At 38.3% G+C, this 19,647-nt stretch overlaps 1 protein-coding gene across 1 annotated transcript in view; it reads left to right on the forward strand.

The window, feature by feature from the left end:
* The window catches only part of LTBP2 (latent transforming growth factor beta binding protein 2), a 184,549-nt gene that overhangs the window by 23,585 nt on the left and 141,317 nt on the right, over positions 1 to 19,647 (forward strand). Inside the window, exon 3 of the mRNA XM_074290027.1 lies at positions 4,298 to 4,541. Coding sequence (XP_074146128.1) covers positions 4,298 to 4,541 — 244 coding nt within the window. The remainder of the gene's footprint in view (positions 1 to 4,297; positions 4,542 to 19,647) is intronic.

Raw genomic sequence — 19,647 nt, forward strand, 5'->3', positions numbered from 1 at the left:
CCCCTATCCTCTTGAAGATTCCTTTTAGAAGACTTGGAAAGTTTTCTAATCAATCCTCTCTTTAGTGACTGACTCAAAGTCAATTAATCAATTAGGGCTGAAATAAGTCTCCTGACTACTAATCCAATGCAGATAATAATAATATCTAACATTTATATAGTGATTTGGGGAGTTAGGTGGTACAATGGATAGAGCACTGGGCTTAGAATCAGGAAGACTCATCTTCATGGCTTCAGACACTGACTAGCGATGTGACCCTGGGAAAGTCATCTAAGTTTTACATGTGTTAACTAAGCTGGAGAAGGAAATGGAACCACTCCAACATCTTTGCAAAAAACAAACAAACCAACCAACCCACCCAAAATGGGGTCTGAAAAAGTTGGACACAATTGAAATGACTAAACAACAACAAGGATGTAGTGATTCAAGTTTTGTAAAATATTTTACATTATGCTATCTAATTTGATTCTAAAAACAATCCTGTGAAGTAGGTTATTATTATTTCTATTTTACTAATGAAGAAACTAAGGCTGAGAAATGTTAAATGACTTGCCAAAATCATGAACCTAATTCAAATTTAGGTCTTCCTGTTTTTAGGTCTAGCACTTTGTCCATTATATTACACTGTCTCCTTTTCAGGGAACACTGTGAGAAAAGGCAAGGTCTTACTATCTCAAGCCTCTTCTTTATCTAATCCATCCCTCCTTCAGAACAGACTCTGTCTTTTACCTTTTTTGTGTTTACCTCTTCAGTGTTTAGCACAGTGCCTGGTACATAGTATGTGATTAATAATTGTTTATTGATTGACAACTGTCAAAGTGATATATCCAAAATACAGGGTGTTTCCCTGTCACAGCTTCTGTGGCTCCCTATTGTCTCTGGGATTACATAAAGCCCTTTGTAACTTGATTCAGGGGCAGCACGGTGCAGTGTAATATAGTGTAAATGGAGTCTTGCTTTGGAGTCAGAAGGACCTGGTTATGTGACCTTGAACAAATAATCTCTAACATATCTAAGACTAAAAATTAATTAATACTCATTTTGCATGAGTAGAGGAACTGGCTTCATCTGGGAATTCTCCATACCAAAAAAACAAAGGCCTGGTAGTGAGCCTGCCATGTATGTCTTTATCTCAGTCATTAACAAATGTTTAACAGTATTAGATTTAATATATTTCTCTGGGACTCACATTTTTTCAGTCTCATTTTATGATTTCATGATGTTTCATGGAGTAATAAGTTTCCGCTTGACCAATTCTAATTTTTAAGGAGTTATTTTCCTTAGGATTTTTTGTGCCTCTTCTACCAAACTGTTAATTCTCTTTTCATAATTTTCTTGCCTAGTTATCATTTCTAAGCTTATGTCAAACTGTTATTGACCACTTTTAGGTCTAGACTTTCAATCAGTTTTGAATATACTGAACCCTACTATTGTTTAGGTCTCATCTCTCTATTTTATATATATATATATATATATATATATATATGTGTGTGTGTGTGTGTGTGTGTGTGTGTGTGTACACACATAGAAGAACCACATGAAAAACTGACAAACTTTGCAGAATTTTAGGTAACTCGTGTCTATAATATTGACTTGATTTGTCAATTACATTGTCAAAAAAAATTAAATTAGTTTGGTCAAACAACCTTCTCTTGATGAAGCTAAGCTGTCTTTTTGTGATTACTATATCCTTTTCTAGATGTTCACTTGCTAGAATTTTACCAGGAATCAAAGTCAAACTCACTGACCCAGAGGTTTTAAAATGCATTCTCTTTTCTTTTTTATAACTTAAATTTTAATTGATATCTTTTGTTTTAAACTTCCTTATTTCCCAATATATTCTCTCTTGCCTCATAGGTCATCCTTTATTTAAAAAAAAAGAATATAAATTAAAGAAAAAAATTTCAGCAAAAACTCATGGTAGCATGTACATTTTGGTTCTATTTTCTAAGGGGCCAGGATACTTTCCTCTTGGGGTATTAGAGTGAACTGGGATATAGGTGGGTGTTTATTTCTCTGCTTTTGGTTCAAGCTCCTACTCATAATTCTAGCACAACCAGTTCTATTAGGCATTTTATCATGTGGCTTTTATAAGTGTTTTGTTATCTTATAAATCTATCAAGAACAAACACAAAGATATCCCCTGCTACTTTGGTGATGTTGAGGTGTGCATAATTTCCTCTGTATCACCTTGGTCTCTGGGTGGGAAGGAAATTATGCTCATAATTTAGCTCAGTTCCTTTGCACATTTGCCCCATCAAGTTTACTTCTAAAGGTGAAATTACTGCCAATTTATGCGAGGCTGGGGCTCTAAAGGTCATTTCAAATGGTCACTCCAGCTAACCTCCAAGCACTAAATTCCTAGATTCCTGTGGTTCTCACTACTAGCCTCTCAATTTCCTAAGGTCAGAAATTTCAGTCTTTTATACTGGTAGCAGCTAAATCTTGTGGGATCCTGACTATGGCTCCATAGTATTTGAATTATTTCTTTCTGGCTGCTTACAGTATTTTCTCCTTGAACTGGAAACTCTGGATTTTGACTCCAATATTCTTGGGAGTTTCCATTTGGGTATTTCTTTTAAGAGGTAACCATTGGATTCTTTCAATTTCTGCTTAGCCCTGGGCTATTTCTAAAATATATTGAAAGTATTTCTTATAATTTCTTGAAATATGATCTTTTTCTGATCATGGATTTCAGATAACCTGGTAATTCTTAAATCATTTCTTCTCCATCTATTTTCTAGGTTAGTCGTTTTTCTTATGAAATGCTTCACATTTTTTCAGTCTCATTTTATGATTTCATGATGTTTCATGGAGTCATAAGTTTCCACTTGACCAATTCTAATTTTTAAGGAGTTATTTTCCTTAGGATTTTTGTGCCTCTTTTACCAAGCTGTTAATTCTCTTTTCATAATTTTCTTGCCTAGTCATCATTTCTTCCCTCATTTTTCCTTTACCCCTATTATTTTATTATTATTATTATTTTTTACTTTTTAAAATTTCTCTTTAGCTCTTCTAATAAGTCTTGGGTTTGTGTACAATCTGTATTTTCCTTTGAGGTTTTATTAAGGGTGTTTTCAGTTCATTGTTTCTTCTGAGTTTTTGTCTTGAATTTATTTGTTACCACAGTAGCTTTAATAGGCAGTTTTTTTTTTCACTTTCTTCTTTTTGGACTTTGTATTAGAATTGGGCTCTGTTCTCTGAGAAGGATGATGGGCTTGAGCTTTCCTTTATTATATGCTTCTGCTTTCACAGTTCTACCTGGGAGCCTATAAGTTTTTGGTGCTTCCAAAGTGGTGTGATTCAAGTAGAAGTCTGGTCACTTTCCTCTAATCTTTGCTTTTCTCCTTAACCAGGTACACTCTCTGCCCTCTCCTGACTGCTTCTTTTTATCCTGTAACTGTGATCTGGAACTGGGTAATAAGTGATATTGCTGGCAAATGGAACCTTATCTATACCCTGTGTTAGCACAGGGGGCCCCTGAGATTCTGACCATGTGTTCAGTCCCCTTACCACACCTGGGCACAGGTATTGCTGCCTGCCATAGTCTCTACCTGGGACTACTTCCTCTGCACCTTGTTTTTTGCCAGCCTCCACCGCCTATATCCACAGATCTCTCTTCCTGTCTTCCTAAGCTGTTATAGGCTAGTGAAATGACTCATTTTCCCCTTGACTTTCTCACTTAGAATTATTTGGTGTTTTCTGTAGTTATTTTGTAGGAAAGGTTTTGGGGGAGTTTGGCAATTGCAGTCTTTCACTCCATTATTTTGACTTTGCCCTGCCCCATCATTTCTATATCATGTCTCTGCATTAAGATTGTAATGTGTTTTTCAAATTCTTTATCTGTTTCTTCCTTCTGCATAAGAGATCTCTAACATTTGCTTGAAAATATGACTTTCTACATTTTCTATTATGCACTCTATCTTTCAACCCGTATCTAGATGTCTTCATCTGGGTGTATTGCCTTAATTTATAAATATTTTTATTCTCCCTTCACTTCTCCCATTTCTGTTGAATCGGAGTTCCCTTTCATTGCCATATTCATAATCTTGAATTCCATCCCAGTGGGTCTCTATAATATATATATTAGGTCAAATGTACCTCCTTGCATTCACATTTTTAGTTGACCAATCTTGTATGTGGAGGAGGCTCAATGTATAGGGTTCCTTTCACTCAAGTTGGAAGGAAGAAGGTTTTTCTAGCCCCTCAGGGCAGATCCAAATTTACCATGTTATTGCTTAAGAAAACTCCATCCTACTCATGTGGCTCAATCTTCTATCTCTCTCTCTCTCCCCAGCTGTCTGTGAGCCACCATGCCAAAACAAGGGTTCCTGCAGTCGGCCCCAGCAATGTGTCTGTCGTTCTGGTTTCCGGGGCAACCGCTGTGAAGAGGTCATTCCTGAGGAAGAGTACCACCCCCAACCTTCATGGCCAGTGCCTCGGTCACCAGTGGGTGTGCCCAGTTTCAGCAGGAGTAGTGGGTTGAGAGAGAATCCTGCCTCAGTGGTACAGTCCCCAGTGTTGCAGAAATTACCAACTGGGTACGTTTTCTTTTTTTTTTTATTGTGGGCACAGATGCCATTCTTTCCAAACACTTGAAAGTTTTATTTATTTAAATTATTTTTAAATTTACAAAACGTATGCATGGGTAATTTTTCCAACATTTAGTTCAATACATGTTAAGTATTTCAACATACTGTTAGATCCAAGATATATATATATATATGTATATATATATATATGTATATATATATATATACATATATATATATACACACACACACATATTTATACAGTTATCTTGTTGCACAAGAAAAATCAGATCAAGAAGGAAGAAAAAGAAAAACTGAGAAAGAAAACAAAATGCAAGCAAGTAACAACAGAGAGAGTGAGAATGCTATGTTGTGTTCCATACTCTGTTCCCATGGTTCTCTCTCTGGGTGTAGATGGCTCTCTTCATCACTGAACAAGTGGCACTGGTTTGAATCAGCTCATTGTTGAAGATGGCCATATCCATCAGACTTGATCATCAATCATATAGTATTATTGTTGAAGTATATAATGAACTCCTGGTCCTGCTCATTTCACTTAGTATCAGTTTATGTAAGTCTCTCCAGGCCTTTCTGAAATCATCCTGCTGGAAGTTTTGATTTTTTTTTTTTTTGACTGAGGCAACTGGGATTAAGTGACTTGCCCAAGATCACACAGTTAGTAAGTGTTAAGGCCAGATTTTTACTCAGGTCCTCCTGATTTCCCGGCTGGTTCTCTATCTACTGTGGCACCTCGATGCCCCCACTTGAATGTTTTAAAGATATATCTACTTTTTATCCCATATCTAGGATGCCTTTCCCTTTTGTGTCTAATGTAGTTTTTGATGAACAGTGTAAGGGTCATGGTGCTTCCTAATTTTACCCCTTCATTTTATAGATGATGAGATAGAAGCATTAATGTGTGCCCCAATTCACACAGTAAGTGAAAGAGCTGGGATTTGAACCTAACCATACTGGATAGTGTACAGTCTTGGACTCAGGAAGAATTATTCATTTCAAACACTTATTGTTTTACTATAGGTAAACCATTTAATTTCTCTGGGCTTCTGTTTCCTCATATATAATATAAGAGCTAGATGGCCTTCCTGGTCTCTTCTAGCTATATATCAATGATTCTATAATTTATTGATTCTAAAATCAGTGCTCTTTGCAATGTATTCTGCTGTCTGTCACATCTAATAGGCGGCAGAATGAGCCTTCTGGTTCCCAATCCATTGTATTGTGCTGACAAAACTATCCAAAGCTTTTACTGCATAAAGAACACAATGATAATTTCTCTCTATAAAAGCCAACATCACCTTTTAAAATAGTATTGCATTTTTCCAAATAAATGCAAAAAACAAAACAAAACAAAACAAAACAAGCAAACAAACACCACTAATCCAAAAAAAAAAAAAAAAGGTGAACATACTATGCTTTGATCCACATTCAGTGGATATGTTCTCTGTCTGGATATGAATGGCATTTTCCAGCCCAAGTCTATTGGAATTGTCTTGAATCACCTCATTGTTGAAAAGATTCCATCATAGTTGGTCATCAATAATCTTGTTACCATATACAATGCTCTCTTGGGTCTACTCAATTCACCCAGCAGTATTTCTTTCCTGAAATCAGCCTGCTCATCATTTCTTATAGAATAATAATATTCCATTGCATTCATATACCACAACTTATTCAGCGATTCCCCAACTGATGGGCATCTACTCAGTTTCTAGTTCCTTGACACTACAAAAAGTTGCTATAAATAGTTTTGCACATGTGGATCTTTCACCCTCTTTTATGATCTCTTTGGGATATAGATCCAGTAGAGACACTGCTGGACTCTCCTAAGTGACCTTAACTAGCCACTCCAGTCCTATTGATCACTCCCTAATCTGAACTCATGTGATGGCCCTGTCTACTATGTATATACACATACCCATACATTCATACACATATATGTATGTATGTATACACCCCTTCAAATTGCCCTCAAATTATTAGTGATTTATGAATGTGTGCTGTTTCCCCTACTTCACTGTAAGTTCCTTGGCACAATTTTGTCTTTGACTTCTTGGTATTTCTCATGATGCTTTGCTCTTATCAAACACTGTCTAGACTGGTGTTGCCCTGGACCATTTAACATCTGCCTTCTGCGCTCTAACTTCTATCTAAAACTGAAGTGCTGGAAGATAGATAGACAGGTGTGTAAGAGAGAAAAATACAAACAAGAAAGGTAATTCTTGTCTTTAAGAAGCTTACATCTAAATGGGGAAGACAATACATAAAGGGAAAATATAGAAAGGAGGGAAACTTAGTGAGATGGCCAAGAAATGATGTGAAGACTTGGTCCCCAGCAAGATAAGATGAAAGCTCACCTGGTACAGAATAAGAGGATTCAAAGGCATTCATTCTGGTTCAGTAGCAGGTAGAATAGTTCATTACAAAGGAGAGTCTCAGATTTGGGGAATAGAAAGCAAAAGAGGACCAAAGAAAAATGCTCAAAAAGAGATCGCAAAATCACCAATTTAAAGTTTTCTATTTTGTGCAAGGAACCAACCGATAATACTATGACTATTCATTAACCTTGTATATTGTCCCCAATCTTTTTTTTTTTTCCTCCATGAGAGATGTTTTGTGTTTTCAAAGCAGTCCCCATTCACCCTGTAGGTTTCGTAGACACATGGCTACTGTTATGTTCTTAATGACTTTAAGGCTCCAGGCTTATACTCTGTCAAACTGCACTGGACCCTTGATGCCATGAAATCTGGGAAAGTCCAACCGGGCCCCATAAGCTGTGTTTTGCTTTGGGAGGCCAAATCCCACTCGCCTGGTAGTGTCAGACATTTCCTGTGAGCTTGGCCAGGTTTCTCCAAGCAGCGGCTGGCCTCTCTCCTGATAACAGCTGGGAAAGGGATAAGGCCTTTTGTGTCCAGAGAGGGAGGTAGTAGTGAGGGCATCCTAGGCATGTGAGGAAAGGGAAAAAAGCAAAATTAAAAGAGGACCTTGAAATTCATCCAATTTCAAATATTCTGTTTCAAGAAGGGGCTAGACAAAGGCCAAGGAGAATCCTGGGAGAGAGAAGATACTTTTTGTGAAGAATGGAGGGAGAGTGTGGGTGCGGTAGGCAGGATGCTCTGCATAGAGCCAAATGTGGACTGATGCTATCCAGCTGTTTCCCAGGCTGGCTGCAGAAGACTCAAATTTCTTTCTGTGCTCAAATCTGAAGCTCTTTCCCTAGAACAAGGGAGCAGGAGAGGAAAAGAGAGAGGTAGAGACCACAACATCTGAAAAAATGGCAGCCTGTGAAAGAGGAACTTGGAATTGGACTCTTTAGATTGAACCTTGTGTTGAAAAAGTTAAAAGAACTCAGAAAATCTTGAAAAATACTGGACCACCCACTATATGCTCAAAATGGAGGTGGAGGAAGAGTAGAAGGGAGAGAAGTTTGAGTGCCAGTTTCTAATAATGACTCAGGGAAACATTTGAGCATCATGTCAGACTTGAGGGAAGATCTGGCATTCCCCATCCTGGGGCTTGCTTTGGTAGTCTTGGAATAAAAGACCTTTTAAACTCTTCTAGTCAATGAGTGTGAGAAAGGGAAAAAGAGACATGGTGGAAAGCATTACATCTTTCTCAGAATGGGAATTGCCCATTTGAATGTTAATTAAATAGCACTGAGATAGGCCATAGGAAAATGAGTGGCTGAGTTCCAGAGGCTCTGGGTGAAGCCAGGAATCTGGGGATAGAAAGGCGAGGGCAAGCAGGACTCTTGAGTTCCAATGAATAGAGTGCCTGGACTCAGAAAGACCTGAGTTCAAATCTCAACTAATGGACTCTGGACAAATCACTTTACCCCTCTTTGTTTCAAGTTCCTCCAAAGGAGAGTAACAATAACATCTACTTTGCAGTGTTGTCGTGAAGATCAAATGTCATAATACATGTAAAACAACTTAGCACAGTACCTGTCACATAGTATTGTGTAAATGCTACTATTATGATTATTACTCTTGTCTCAAATCACATAACCTCCTTTGGCTTCAATTTCTGCTATGATAAATTGAGGAGAAGGAGATTATAGGATAATAGATTTAAATCTGGAAGAGACTCAAGAGGCCATCTAATTCAATCTCTTAGAGGTTGAAGAAAATTTATAGTTGAGGAAATTAAGTCCTAGAGAGACTGGGTAAATGAGTGGGCCAAGCTCCAAACCTAGATCTTCTGACTTCAAATCCAGCTTTTTTTCCATTATACTCATTTGAGTTTAACTCAGTATAACTCAACTGAGTATAACTGTCTTCTGTGGTTTAGTCCAGATTTAAATCTATGTTCCTCTTCTTGAGCCAATGAATTAGAGTGAAAAGTGGGTCAGCTATGGCTCTGGGCCCATGAACATTGGCTGCAGTGGCTAGAAAGGACAGTTCTGCTCATGAGTCTGGGCTTCCCACAAGATCCTGCCTTCTATAGGTGGTGGGGGGCAGTCTTCTGTATGCTGAGACCATTGCATTCTGGCCATTTTTCTTCCTTCTCTTTTCTCTTCTCCCTCTCACTTTAGCCTAGGACAACTGACAGCATCTGATTTTGAGGGGAGAAAGAGAGAACAAGGTGTCAGAAGAGCAGCATTTAATTGATGCAACATTTAATGTCTGTAGTTTAATTTTAGTTATTTTTCAGTCATATTTAACTCTTTGTGACCTTTTTGGAACTTTCTTAGCAAAGATACTGAAGTAGTTTTCCATTTTCTGTTCCAGGTCATGTTACAGATGAGGAAACTGAGGCAAACAGGATTAAGGCATTTGTCCAGAGTCACACAGCTAGTAAATGTCTGAGGTCACATTTTGACCCAGGAAGAATCTTTCTGATTCTAGTCCTAGTGCTTTATCCACAATGTGACCTAGCTGCCCCCCATAATAGTGAGCAATATAGAAACCTTACATATTATATCAAACAAGGGAGATAAAACATTTTAAATGTTTTGGAAATCTTGGAGTGCTACAATTATCCTTCTCCATCTCTGTATTCTCATTACTGTTGTGATAATGAGGATGAGAAGCATACGAATGACAGTATATGTGTGTGATTATATGAGGAGAATAATAATGTACATTTGAGGTCACCCCAGATAAGACTGATTAGGATTCAACACCACCCCTTTTTGACACTGTGACTTCCATTGTTTAAAGCAGGAATTTAGTCACATCCACGCACTCCTGTTTCCATCTCCATTGGTGTCTCACAGAAGGGCAATTTTGATTTTTTTTATATAATGCAAAAGGCCAACCTGCTGTATTTTGAGGTAAATGTAAAAACTCCCCCAGCAAGAGCTTCTGGGAAGAAATTCTCTTCTCACATCAAATGGCACACCGACTGTAGTCATGAAGACTCTTCCTGAGCAGACTCGAGGGGGAGGATTATAAATAGACATACAAACAGATAGACAGAAGGACACACACAAAGTATATATGGATAGGTAGTCTCCTTAAACCAGAAGGAGAAATGGGATCACTCAGAACATGACTAATTTGAAACAACATCTCAAAAAGAGAAGCATTTCTAGCATTTCCACTGTGGTAGGAAGGGGAACAATCCATGAGGAAATCAGTGGATTCTTCTCTTGTAAACAGTAGGAGATTTTCCCACAGGATCAAGAAAGAAGACTAAAATTCCTCTTTCTTCCCAAGTAGTCACATTTGCTGAAATAGAAAACAGGCAGTGATGAGAGAGACATAGAACCTATATACCAGACACCCAGGCTCAGTGAATTCACTTTGGACATGTGTATCCCATGTGCTGCCAGAAGTAACTGGGCAAGGGGGGCAGAGGGAAGGAGGAAGGATTATGGAACACAGCTTCATGTAGGGCTGCTTTTTATGCTGTTCCATGAAGTTATAGACCCTGGCAACTGAGGTTGGCTCAGTGAGAAGACAGGGCTTGGACAAGCTGGCACTGTAGGGAAATCAGTCTGACACTAAGAAAATATTCTTGTCTGTTGTGGAGGGAGTTCCTCTGGGTCTGCTGTGCAGTATGGATGTCTGGTTAGGGAAAGGGAATGACAGAGAGATGACAAAAGGTGGTTGGGGATGCTTGTATTTGCTTGCTGACCCAAATAAGAAATGAATCAGTCAGCCAAGATACTTTTTTTCTATATTTTCTTTTTTTCCTTTTTTTTAAAATTTTAGTTTCAGTGGTATTTTATCTTTCAAAATCTATGTAAAGATAGTTTTCAACATTCATTTTTGTAAGACTTTGTGTCCTAAATTTTTCTCCCTTCCTTCCTTAGTTCCACCCTCCTCAAGACAGTATGCAATCTGATAAAAGTTAAATATGTGTGATCCTTTTAAACATATTTCCATATCTGTCATGTTGTCCAAGAAAAATCAGACCAAAGAAAGAAAACAAGCAAACAAAAACGGTGAAAATACTATATTCAGCCTCCATAGTTCTCTTTCTTGATGTGATTTTCCATCTCAGGTTTATTGGAATTGCCTCCAACAAGTATTTATTAATTTCTTATTATGAGCCAGGTACTTTGTTAAATGCTAGAGAAACAAAGAAAGGTAAAAACAGTCCTTGTCTTCAGAGAATTCAATTCTCAGGAACAACGTGCAAACAACTATGTATATACAAGATATGTACAGTACAGAGCAGCCGATCTGGATGGAGACAGACAGACCTGTGTCCAAATCTGGCCTCAAACACTAGTTTTGTGCCCTTGGACAAGTCATTTAATTCTGTTTGCCTCAGTTTTCTCATCTGTAAAAATGAGCTGGAGAAGAAAATGGCAGATTAATTTAGTGTCTTTGCCACCAAAATGCAGTCAGGAAAAGTCAAACATGACTGGAATGACTGAACAGCAACAACCTGAAACCTAAGAAACTACCATGGTAGGAAGGAGCTGAGAAAGGCCACCTAGAAAGAAGGTTTTGTATTGAATGTTAAAGGAAGTCAAAGAAACCAGGAAGTAGAGCTAGGAAGGGAGAACATCGCAGGAAAGGAATGAAAAAGCAGGAGTCAGGGAGATCGAATTGATACCTGCCAGGCATAGTAAATAGGTCAGTGAAGACCCATAAGGCCAGATAGGAAGGTAGTTTGAAAGGACTAAGTAATGAAGGGCTTTACAAGCCAAACATAAGGTTTATTTCTGGGGGTAATAGGGAGCAGGTGACAGAGATCTGTGCTTTAGGAAACTTGCTTTGGCAACTGTCTGGAAAGATGATTAAGAGAGGAGAGACTTGAGGCACGAAGATCAATTAGATTTTGTTGCTGTTTAGTTGTTTCAGTTGTGTCCAATTCTTCCTGACCCCATTTAGGGTTTTCTTGGCAAAGATACTGGAGCAATTTGCCATTTCCTTCTCCAGCTCAGTTTTACAGATGAGGAAACTGAGGCAAGCAGGGTTAAGTGACTAGCTCAGGGTCACATAAGTGTCTGACTCCAGATTTAAATTCAGGTCTTCCTGAGTGGCCCCTATAGCACTGTAGTGCCTTGTGTATAGTAGGGACTTAAAAGACATCAAATTACATTAACTCAATATCACATTGTATCATATTTCTAATGTCTTTCTCAACTTCCTAAGACTTTTTTAGACTCCTCCCCCTCCAAGGTGCTGAGTGACTAAGGATTTTAGATACATTTAGATGTAGCATCTATTCCACAAACTCTAGTCTAGCCATATGACTTTGGGCAAATTCCTTCCCTTCTCAGAATCTTAGATTTCACATCTCTAAAATGAGGGGGCAAGACCAGGGAATAACAGCTGACATTTAGAGGGGCTTTTAATGTTTGCAAAGCCTTATCAGCAATACTCTGAGGAAGGTACTAGGTGTATTATTATCTCTTTTTTCATATCAGCAAACAGGCTGAAAGAGCTTAAGTAGCCTCTCCATGTTCACACAGTTAGGGAATGTCAGACTAGTCTTTCTGATTTTAGGTCAAAAACTTTAGCAACTCTACCACATTACTCTATTGACTCTATGGAGAATGCTATGGTTCTTTTCAGTGGTAAATTCCTTCTCTGTCAGTTATTGTCCCTAAATAAAAAAACAAAACAAAACCCTTTATTTGTTTCTAAGAGATGTATTTGAGGATAAATCAAATTAGATGACTGCCAAGTAATGGTGTCCTACCTGTCTCTGAGAGGTATAATTGAGGACAAATCAATTTAGATGACTGCCAAGTAATGATGGCCTTCATGATTGCAACAGTTAGCTCTTCCAAAAATGACGTACTGCACTTGATGCTCAACTGGCAGCAAGTAAGCCTTGGAAAGATTACATAGCCTACATACTTCTCTTTTTATCATTCACCATTCCTTTTGACCAATAAGCAATTTAATCTTATCACTGTGCTTTCCAAGGCTTCTTCCTGCTTGGACTGACACCCCCTGAAGCTCCTTTGAGTGCCAGGATTTTCTCTGCCACAGGGCATATAAGTTTGTTCCATCTCAACCCCTTACAAAACTCCACCCATTGCTGAGTTTTTTGAGAAACTCTTAAACTACAACCTCACCTCCTGGAATTTTCTAGAAAAAAAAACAAACAGATTCTTGGAACTTTATAAAGGATTTCTTGGGATTTTTGGTGTCCTGACAAGGAGCTAGAATATTTATTAATGTCTGAAATAGTGATTCTTGGTTATCCTTTTAAGTAAGGTTTGAAAGTTTTCCCTAAGAGTAACAGTAGGCTGGACTTAAAAAGAAAAACTAAAAACAAGAATCAATTGGCTAAAAATATTAATTAAGCACCTTTCAAGTGCCCAGAACTTTGGGAGATATTAGAAGATGGGACTTCTGCTTAAGGTGGGAAGGTTATAGATGAGCTCAGCTCTCTCACATATACTCCCTCCAATAAATATCTAACAAGAGCACCACACTCAATAATGATTTAGAAGTCCAAAAAGAAACAATAGTAAATTCTTTTGTCAAGCCTAAGATTACATAAAAAGATAACCAGAGGTTTTGGAGAAATCTTGCTAAAGATGCCAATGTGAAATCAGGTAAGTACATTTCTCTGACCTTAGTCTTGGGATTAGAAATCAAAAACATCTTGACTGTGATTTTCTATTTTACTGGAAGCCTACAGTACTCTGCCCACAGTGCTACAAAGAAGCCTAAAGATCATAACTCTCTGGGATTCATTGAATAAAGAGATTGTAATTCCTGGGAAGAAGGTCTCTTCCCCTAGTGCCAGGTTTCTTCCAGGTTTTAGAACAGCTTAACACTGGCATATTATTATTGTCATAAGTTTAGGATCATTTAGTAAGAAGGTGAAGTTTCCATGTAGACCAGATTAAATGGAAATAGTTTTACTTCACTAAGTCTGAATTATCAGGGCTTTTGATTTAAGTAGAAGCTAAAAGGTGTATTTGTGTCTGAGCTTTGGACCTGCTGCTTTTTACTCTCTCTTCTCCCAGGATTAACTGCCTGGAAATCTAAGGATAGGATAGAAGAGGAGCAGAGAGGAAAATAAAAGTTCAGCTATCCAGAAAAATCCTCTCCCTCCTCCAAATCTAAATGAAGAATTCCTCCACTGTTGTGGTCATCCCTCTCACAATAAGGCACTGAGAAGTTCATTTATGAGAGCAGAGATGTCAAAGCAGAGGAGATGTGCAGATTTCACTGCCTCTGGCCTAAAAAACCCAAGGCCTTTTGGAAGGAGACAATAGTGACAATTTCCCCTCCTGACTGAGCAAAGACAAGAAATGTATCCGGTCAAGTCATTTATATCTTTCTGGACTTGGATTCTTCATCTGTAAAATTAGAGAGTTGAACTAAATTATTCCTCCTATGTAACGTGCTCTCCTGGCAGTTACAATTACTAGTCTGTCCTAGACCCACCAGAGTACCTTTGACCACTGTCCTTTGCAGTGTGAGCTCTACCCGGCTCGCCTCCTCTGAGGCCTTCTAAGGTCTCTGGCCACAATCTCTTGAATCTATAGCTTAATAACCGGTAGCGCACTCAAGAACAACCACGTGTAATCTTAAAAGCCTTTATTATACCTACTCACATAATGCCCTAGCTGATGCCCTGACTTGTTGGTTCCCGAGTGAACACCTGGTCAGAAGACCCACGTGTTCACTACCAAAATCCTTACCTCTTTCGGCTACCCATCTTGGCTTGGCCACCCAGGCTGGGGAGCCAGGGTGAACAGCAGGAGGTTAAAGAGGGCGGTTGCTGCCTGCAGTGGGCTTACATAGGGCCTGTGAGGTCACACATACAGCCAATCAGCGAGAGAGTCACCCATTACGAAACTATCTCAATATGGCCAGGATCCCGCCCAAGGGCAGTCCTAATACTTCTGGGCCTCAATCTCCCGATGCACTGTGTCCGCCCATTTAAAGGGCCCTTACACTCCTAGGTTTAAAATTTGATGAGTCTATTTTTCTAGATAAACAAGCATTCAGAACTGAGGCTTTAGGAAGATTTCCTCTTAGACAACCTCTTTTTAATTCCATTGGTGACTTGTGTTTTTCCCTCACCCAAGGGATCTGTTTCTCACCATCTGAGAACATTTGAATTTAGATTATTTCTGAGTCTCCCTTAGGAGAATTTGAATCAGCTCACCTATAAGTGTCCAAGGCTACATTGTAGACTTCAGACTCTAGGATAGATCTAAGTAAATACAATTTCTGACTTAACCCAAGGTGAAATTTGAGTATACAGTTACTGGTCCCAACTTCTGTCACCTAGACAGAAGACTCTGCAAATTTGGAATGATATAGCTATAGGATGCTCTCTGGTTTACATTCCTTGTCCTTGAAACTTTTTCTTTGTTCTGGTCTTAGGCCTTGGTTTAAGATCAAAGATATTGGCTCACACTTGTTCCATGCCCATGGGTTCATGATTCTGCTGCTAGATCAGAGGGGAATGAAGCTACTGGCTCACTTGTATTTCACAGTGTCTGCCCTGGTCACTTGCTTGTAGGCTGAATTCTTGCTGGAAAAGTGACTCACTGGTTTTTCCATAGGTTTCTTGATTGCTACTTGATGTATCTTTTCTTTTCTTTTTTAAATTTTTATTTTATTTTATAATTATAACATTTTTTGACATTACATATGCATGGGTAATTTTTTTACAACATTATCCCTTGCACTTACTTCTATTCAGATTTTTTCCCTTCCTCCCCCAACCCCCTCCCCCAGATGGCAAGCAGTCTTATATATGTTAAATATATTTTGATGTATCTTTTCTTAACTTGTTGAAATAACTATGACAGAGAGCTGGTTTGTACTGCTTGTTTCTATGCTAACATCTTTGTTGGTCTACCTCCTTATTTTTCTTTCTTATTTTCTCTAACCAGCACTAGTACTTTAGGCTTACGGCATCATGGGAAAGCAATCTACACCTTGGGCTCAGAGCATTAAAGAGAAGTAAGTCTTTTCTTATCCTTCTCCATTGTATGTCAGCCACATTATTTGGTGGACAGGGAGAGAGAGGAAAAGAAAGGAAGGGATGGGAAGGATATTGAGGAAGAGAAAGAAGGAGGGAAGGTGAAGGGAAGAGCAGAGAAAGGAAGAAATGGAATGGCATAGCATGGCACTTGATGCTGGAATTGAGCAGTTCCTTTATTGACCCAAAAGAAGCTCACATTTCTACTACTGACTAGCTTTACTTTAGCTTGTTTTCACCCTGGGAGAACAATGACTCTGAGTTTTTACTACATTCTGGGTGTTCTAATATAGTGGGAACAAGAAAGCTGGTCCTTCCCAGCTGTGTCTACTTGCAGAAGGTCAATTCTAGTTTTTCCTGGAAATGGGATTGGTTGGGGCCCAGTAAAGGCTTAGCTCATTTAGTCTGGTCAGCTGTCTCAGGCCACCATCAGAAGGGACAAAAGGAACTCAGAACTCATGTTTTAGGACAGGGCAGGACATAGGATAGAGGTTAAACACTGTTTTCTCCCCTGTGTGTTAGACCCTACAAATCTTCCCATTTGCACATCTGGTCAATTGGCAAACACATGTTGCTCCCATAGTACTTCTCTTGGGAATAGCTGAAGCTACATCTTCAGAGCTGGAGTTGACAATCCATAGAGGGAGTGACTGCAAACAGCCTCCTCACTCCCACATGCAGGACAGATCTCTACCTCTGTTATAGAATCAAAGGAAAGAGAATGTCAAAGAATCCATTCCTACCTTGCCTTTGATCTCTCTACCCCCTTCAAGGTCAATTTTCTTTTTATCTTGGCCTTAAAGGATCTGGATCATGTCATTCTCAAGACTGCCAGGAGTTTTGTCATAATTTTTGGCATCTTCCTACAGTATGCAAGCTTGTTCTAGAGGTTCAAACTTCAGAAAAGATATTTCTAAGGCATGATGTTAATGTTATATTTTCTAGAGACAGTAAATTGGAAGCAAACTAAGCTGGTATAATTCAGATTATTAGTATTAGGCTGGACATGATGTTATAGTTTTACCATTGCTTACTGGAACAAACTGTATAGGGAAACTAGAGGAATAAGAGCCACAAAACTGGTTTGATACCACTACCATAATGATAATAGATAAAAAAACAAAGACCAATACCACAGGTGCCTCAAATCTCCCTATCTCCAAGCTTTTTGGCCTCTTTGGCAGCATTTACTCATTCTCCACCTCTGATCAGATGCTCTCTCCACATCTAGTAGCATGTTGATTCATGTTACTTTTCCGAATAGAAGCCAATCTTTGTCTTCAACAAAGCACATAGCAGCCTTCCTGTTCCCTGGCATCTCCAAATATTATTTTGGAAATGCTGGGGCAATCAATAGCTTCCCCTTTCCCTCACTGAACACTATTTCACCACAGTATTCCATTCTCCCTCCCAAAAAACTGCCCCATATAACAAATAGTATTTTTTTGAGAGAAAGTGAAATCTCTATATTTTTAAAAGGAAAAAAAGTTGAGAAATATGCAATTCCAAAATAAAAACTGGAAGGAATCTTAGAGATTATCTAGTTCAATCCTTCATTTGACAGATGAGGAGACAGATCTAGAGAAGTAAAATTTAAGGTTAGTATAGTAGAGGGTACATAATGGAGCAAGGACAGAAATAATGTCCATTTTTAGGGTTGGAATGCAAATTAGGGTGTTGAAGGGGTTACCAATAGGATAAAATGAAAATTAAACTTTCTATATACTATTTTTCTGTTCTTGTCTAAACTTTTAAAAAAAAATCACATAATATCAGGAACCAGAGGTCCTGGGTTGAAATTCTGCATAAATCTAATCATGTCATCACCTTTCTGTCCCCCATTTTATAAATTCCAGTGCCTCCCTATATTCTGCCAGGATTTTGCAACTTTTCATAACTGGTTCCTTTCCTACCTTTCCAGTCGTTTTACATCTTACTCGCCTCCAACTATTCTAAGATCCAGTGACACCAGGCCTTTTAACATCCCTCTCCCAAGACATTCCATCAAATGATGCCATATATTTTCACTGGCTGTCACCCAGGTTTAGAATGCTTTCCTTCCTCAATTCTACCTTCTGAGTTCCTTGACTTCCTTCAAGTTTCAGCTAAAATTCCACCTTTAAGAAGTCTTCCCAAGTCCTAATTCTTGTACCTTTCCTCTGAGATTACCTCCAATTTATCTGACATATATCATGTTTGTGTAAATTGTCTTGCATGTTAACTCATATGTTAGATTGTAAATTCTTTAAGGGCAGGCACTGTTTTTGTCTTTTAAAAAATGACTTGGGGGCAGCTAGGTGGCGCAGTGGATAGAGCACCAGCCCTGAATTCAGGAGGACCCGAGTTCAAATGTGGTCTCAGACACTTAACACTTCTTAGCTGTGTGACCCTGGGCAAGTCACTTAACCCCAGCCTCAGAAGAAAAAAAAATGACTTGGGTTAAGCACAGTACATGGCACACAATAGGTTTTAATAAATGCTTGTTGACTTGACCTCATTCTTCATCTATAAAATGAGGATATTGAATTGGATGGCTTTTTAGGTCCCTTCTGGCTTTAGTACTATGATCTTAAAGAAATATTTTGCTTTGTGTTTGTCTGTATTTGTGTCATACCTCTGGACTGGAAGCTCTGTGAGAGAGACATTATGTTTTAATTATATGTTATATTTCCTCTATATGTTCTGCACAAAATAAGCATTTAATACATGCTTGTTGAATTCAAGATAGGTATTTAATAAATGTTTGTTGAATTGAAAAGAAAATTATTATGGTAAAACTTTTGGGTGAACGACTTAAAGGTTATAATTAGGGTTTGGGTTATGGTGAAGTTATAGCTATGGTTAGAGTAAAACTGTGATTAAGGGGAAGGTTTGCAATAGGATTAGGGTTTTGGTTATAGTTAAATTGGGTTTGTGGTTAAGGTAGAACTGGAGTTAAGGTTATGATTTTATTTAAGGTTCAGTTAGTATTATATTAAAATTAGGGGTTGCTTTGGAAGAATTAGGACTTTGTTGAAGCCACAATTGTGGCTGTAATAAAACTAGATTAGGTAGGGGTTGTATTGAGAAATAATTAAAGGATATGCTTAGATTGGGATGAGGGTTACTTTAGGGCCTGTGTTCTTAACATTTCTTTGTTTTATGGACACTTTTGGCATTCTGGGAAAGAATGATGTTTTTAAATGTATAAAACAAAATATATAGGATTGCAAAGAGAAAAATTATATTGAATTATTGAAATCCTTTTTAGAATTCCTAGTCCTAAGGTTAAAGACTCTTGCTTTTTAGGGGAGGTTAATGGTAGGATATAATCAGAGCCCTAGAATGTTAAGAGAGAAATGTAGTATTGCTTTTTTTGTTTCCAAACATTGATATTTTGGTGAAGGGTATGTCATTAGAACCCAACATAAGCATATCTTATAAAAGCCAAAAACTGTTCAAGTTTAAATCTGTACTTAACTTTTTTGAGGGTCTAACTTTTGATTTTAATCTGATCAGATTTTTGTTGGAAAAATAAGGGGGGGATGGGACTGATAATGAGAGGCCAGCAAGACGAAAAGGAAGTCAAAGTTATTTTTCTAAGCCTCCAAGCAAGTCCTGTCCAGTTTGAGTTGAGCTCATGTCAGTTTCTGAAGATAGTTCTTGGGGGTTGGGGATTGTCTGGGAGAGGCAGGAATAAGTGAGGAGATGTTTTTGGAAGAACAGGCCACAAATCTGAGTGGAGAGTTTTCTA

The sequence above is a fragment of the Sminthopsis crassicaudata genome, chromosome 2 (assembly GCF_048593235.1).
Source record: "Sminthopsis crassicaudata isolate SCR6 chromosome 2, ASM4859323v1, whole genome shotgun sequence".
NCBI classification, from domain to species: domain Eukaryota; kingdom Metazoa; phylum Chordata; class Mammalia; order Dasyuromorphia; family Dasyuridae; genus Sminthopsis; species Sminthopsis crassicaudata.